Genomic DNA, 3,884 nt, shown 5'->3' with positions numbered 1-3,884 from the left:
GTTATGTGTATATGTGTTTTATTAATTATAAATAATTTTATTTTTAATATATATATATATATATATATATATATATATTTGTATATATATGTGAATTTATATGCATATATTAATTTAAATACATGTAGATGAATATTTGGATATTTAATAATATTTTTGAATGTTGAGTCAGCAGTTTTTTTGATGAGTCAGTAGTTTTTTGCTGAGTAAGCAGTTGCGTTTGTTTTATTTGGAAAAAATTTAAAAATATGGGTATTTATGTAAGAGTTTTGAAAAGTTCAGGTATTAATATGACAATTTTATAGTTCGGGTATTTATTTGGGATTTTTGTAAAAATTCGGGTATTTTTACGTGATTACCCCTAATAAGAATAATATTCATGAAAGAGTAAACCCACAAACTCCTTAAATGCGGAAATTCTTCGGTAAAAGCCTTTAAGGCAAATGTCAATAGAATAGTGAAGATGATGTAATAACATCATCTCATGGCAGAGCAAAAGCCATGAAGACAGAAACAGAGACTAAGGAAGGAGCTTTATGCCTTCATGAGCTCTCTGAAGCATAGAGAGTCTTGATCTCTTCTACGTCGTCGTAGCTTCCCAGAAATATCGGTGACCGCTGGTGGATCTCCTTCGGGACGAGATCCAACGCCTGCAGAATCCGTTCAATGTCAGATTTAACCCGATACCAAGCCAAACTCTTGGGTATTTAACGGCTTATTCGATCCTAAAAGCATCCTAGATTTAGGCTCGGGGTCGAATTCATAGGTAGAGAATCAGTCATATCAATGAGCACAACACAGGAAGATGTCCTTAAACCCGACGACCAACACAAATCCTAAACCTAAACCGAAACCGGGACTCTCTGTCTTGAATTGGGTCACGAATGGTCACCTCTAGCTGGAAAACTATACGGTTGTCAAAGGATAAAAGCGTAATTTACCCGTCCCTTGCCCGTGAAGGCCTGACCTCCGGCTTGTTCCATCAAGAATGACATCGGGAAGACTTCGTAGAGGACACTGTCCATGATTTTAAGACAGAATAAAAAAAGGGCACTTCAAATTGGTATGCAGTTCTCAATCCAACCGTAATCCCGGGTCTTATGGTAAGCTTACCGCAATTTACCGTTGGGGCTTTTCTTGTCGGCAGGGTACAAAAAGATACCTCCATAGAGCAGCGTGCGATGGACATCAGCCACCATACTGTTTAGACAATGGAAAAACAATCTCCCAAAGCATTATTTTGTATCCTATAATCAACACATCAATGGTAAATAAAATATTTTCCATTACCTTCCGACGTATCTCAGAGACTTCGGGGACGAACCATCTTTGGGAAACTTACACTTCTCCACGTACCTAGACCAACAGAAAAAACAGAACATAAGTACAATGCATTAGGAACCAGTACCGGATTTTCTTTATACGGTACACGATAATTTGCTTTCCACATACTTGGTAATTGCACCATCCCAGTTCTTAGCATTTCCTTCGTTCACAGAATAGATCTTTCCTTTCTTCGGAATCTGCGTGCAAGGACAAAGAAATATCGAGAACTTAATTCGGCGAAGGAAACGGTTATCTTAGACGGGTTCTCCAGTTACCTTTATATCAGGATGAGTTAGTATGAACTCTCCAAGAGACGGGTCAAGGGTGAATCCATTGACTCCGGTTCCAGTGCTCAGCACAAGCTGAGAATCAAATCAATAAAAACAACTGCTTTTCAATGTAAATCAAGAAACTTTCAGAGATCAGATTGGTGTTTTTTCGATGTTTCGTTATTGCCATGCAAGTTTTGTTTTGCAGTTACCATGCAAGAGCTTCCGTACATGCAATACCCAGCTGCCACCATCTCACTTCCCGGTTTCAGGACATCATCGATGGTTGGTTCATTGCTGTGCTTCACTGTGTAAATCCCGAAAATCTAAGACGGAAACAAGAAGCAAAGATATGTACATTATGAGGGCTTATCATAAATGTGGTGATCGAGCTCTATAGAAAGAAACACACCGTTCCAATGGAAACACCACAGTCTATGTTTGAGGATCCATCAAGCGGATCAAAAACAACACAGTACCTACAGTATCAGAACCAGAAGATCATACGCCATATCACAGAAACCGACATTAAGAAGATCGATATCGATATTACAGAGACACCAAGAGAAAGTAGAATTACTTTCCCCGCTTAGGTGATTCCACAAAAGTTGCTTCCTCATCTTCTTCTGAGACAAGGATCGACTGACACAAGATTCCAATCCCGAGGCACATTTAAAGAAAACACGGTTAGGCAATCCTGAATCTTCTGAGAGATGTAATTGGGCCAAAGGCTCGTTGAACTACCGAATTATCACAAAAATAAACTTACTGTTCTTCCGCTGCTAACCAAAGCCTTGATAAAGACGTCGTTGGACAGCACATCCAGCTTCTTTTGCTCTTCACCCTATACTCGGGGAGAAGGTAAATTCGCCAAAATCCAACATGAACACGGTTAATCGGAGAAATCAAAGCAAGAACAAAAGGATACAGAAACGCCTTTCGGAAACAGGAACAACGAATTATAAGATGTTAAAAGGAAAGCGAGGACTTGCCTGAATGTTGGTCTCCCCTGCAAGTCCAATGAGCTTTGCAAGACCTGCCTGTACCACATAACATATCCAACAAATGATCACACAAACATATAACTGTGGCCAAATCATTAACGCGATACATAGAACAGATGCAAGCTTGCTCAAAATTTCAGAATCTCCTCTTATACGGATCAAGGACCAAAAACAAAAGCGAATCAATCACTGGAAATAAAGAAATTTCAGAATCTCTAACTGTGTTGGTGATCGCTCGTATTCATACACGCGTTCACATGTATGCACAAATAGGCAAAATCAAAATATCAGATTTGTTTTTTGTTTTTTTACCACTTCGACTGTATAAAAGTAAATTCTGATTCAAACAGTTGAAAACGAAATCCCGAACGCAGGACACAGAAAGAGTCCCTTTTGACCCACCGGGCCATCGGCATTTACCATCCAATGATGATTCCAAGAACAAAGGCAAAACGAGATTTTTACAGTCACCCGTTGATTATCATCATCCGAAAAGCTCAATTTTCGACATTCACCTTATTCACAGCACTGCAAACGAATTTGCAGCCCAAAACGATGTGACTGAGCAAGATCGTGAAATCCCCACGAGACTCCGGATACTTTGACTGCTCGTTCAACACGAACCTCGTTATGGTCATCAAATCCGTACGGTGAGCATCCGCCGCGTGATCCATCTCCTCTCTCTCTCTCTCTCTCTAAATCAACAGAGCTCTTTTTCAATCTCTAGAGAGAGAAAATCGAATGGGTCGATGCAAAAGTCACAATCCTTTTCATCTCCTTTTTTGTGTGTGTTGCTCATTTCGAGGATAAAGACACGCTTGAGAGTCAGAGCCAGGTGGGCGGGTTTATCTGGAGGTGAGTCGGGGAAATAAGTGACACGTGGCAGACAATTAGCGTGACAGTGATAGTATTGGCTGTCACCGCAGTTGACATTAACGAACCTCTTTTCGTCGTCTTCATCACCCGCAGTTGACATTCTGGAACACTATTCCCAAAACGACATCGTTTGGAATCGAGAATCCACAATTCGCTCGTTATGAGATTAGCTTCTTTCTTTCTTGCTGGTGGTGTGTTTGAGTCTGGCTTCTGGATTTAATCATGGCGAAAATGCTGAATTTGGATTCGGCTTGTGTCCTTCTTAACGTCTTTGTATGAAAAGTAGGGATCTTGGAAGTTGAAATTGTAGGTGTCCGGACTAGTGACATTTTTCTGTAGGAGATTCCAATAGTTTTGTTAACCTCGCGGAACTTACACTGACACGTTCGCATGAGTTCATTTTTGTTCG

General features: G+C 40.1%; 1 protein-coding gene across 1 annotated transcript; it reads right to left on the bottom strand.

Annotated features, from left to right (window-relative positions):
• Positions 1-376: 376 nt before the first annotated feature.
• On the bottom strand, positions 377-3,399 carry LOC104809201 (fructose-1,6-bisphosphatase, cytosolic-like). Its single transcript, XM_010535093.1, has 12 exons — positions 3,115-3,399; positions 2,588-2,635; positions 2,365-2,439; positions 2,176-2,237; positions 2,008-2,074; positions 1,808-1,921; positions 1,602-1,688; positions 1,453-1,523; positions 1,291-1,356; positions 1,114-1,200; positions 942-1,017; positions 377-650 (listed from the first exon to the last, which is right to left on the bottom strand). Exons 1-12 carry the CDS (start codon positions 3,271-3,273, stop codon positions 543-545), a joined length of 1,020 nt encoding a protein of 339 aa, XP_010533395.1. The 5' UTR covers positions 3,274-3,399; the 3' UTR covers positions 377-542.
• Positions 3,400-3,884: the final 485 nt, after the last annotated feature.

This window comes from Tarenaya hassleriana, unplaced genomic scaffold (genome assembly GCF_000463585.1).
Source record: "Tarenaya hassleriana unplaced genomic scaffold, ASM46358v1 Cleome16, whole genome shotgun sequence".
Taxonomy (NCBI): Eukaryota; Viridiplantae; Streptophyta; class Magnoliopsida; order Brassicales; family Cleomaceae; genus Tarenaya; species Tarenaya hassleriana.
The sequence above is the reverse complement of the archived record's forward strand: the minus strand, read 5'-3'. Positions and strand labels throughout refer to the sequence as shown.

What these genes read in the sequence shown, in the direction of transcription:
- LOC104809201 (XM_010535093.1), bottom strand. Translation starts at nt 3,273, where the DNA reads ATGGATCACGCGGCGGATGCTCACCGTACGGATTTGATGACCATAACG. An exon ending in CAGGGGAGACCAACATTCAG is followed by an intron (nt 2,440 to 2,587) that starts GCAAGTCCTCGC and finishes CCCCGAGTATAG; the next exon opens with GGTGAAGAGCAAAAGAAGCT. An exon ending in TCTCTGAGATACGTCGGAAG is followed by an intron (nt 1,201 to 1,290) that starts GTAATGGAAAAT and finishes TTGTCTAAACAG; the next exon opens with TATGGTGGCTGATGTCCATC.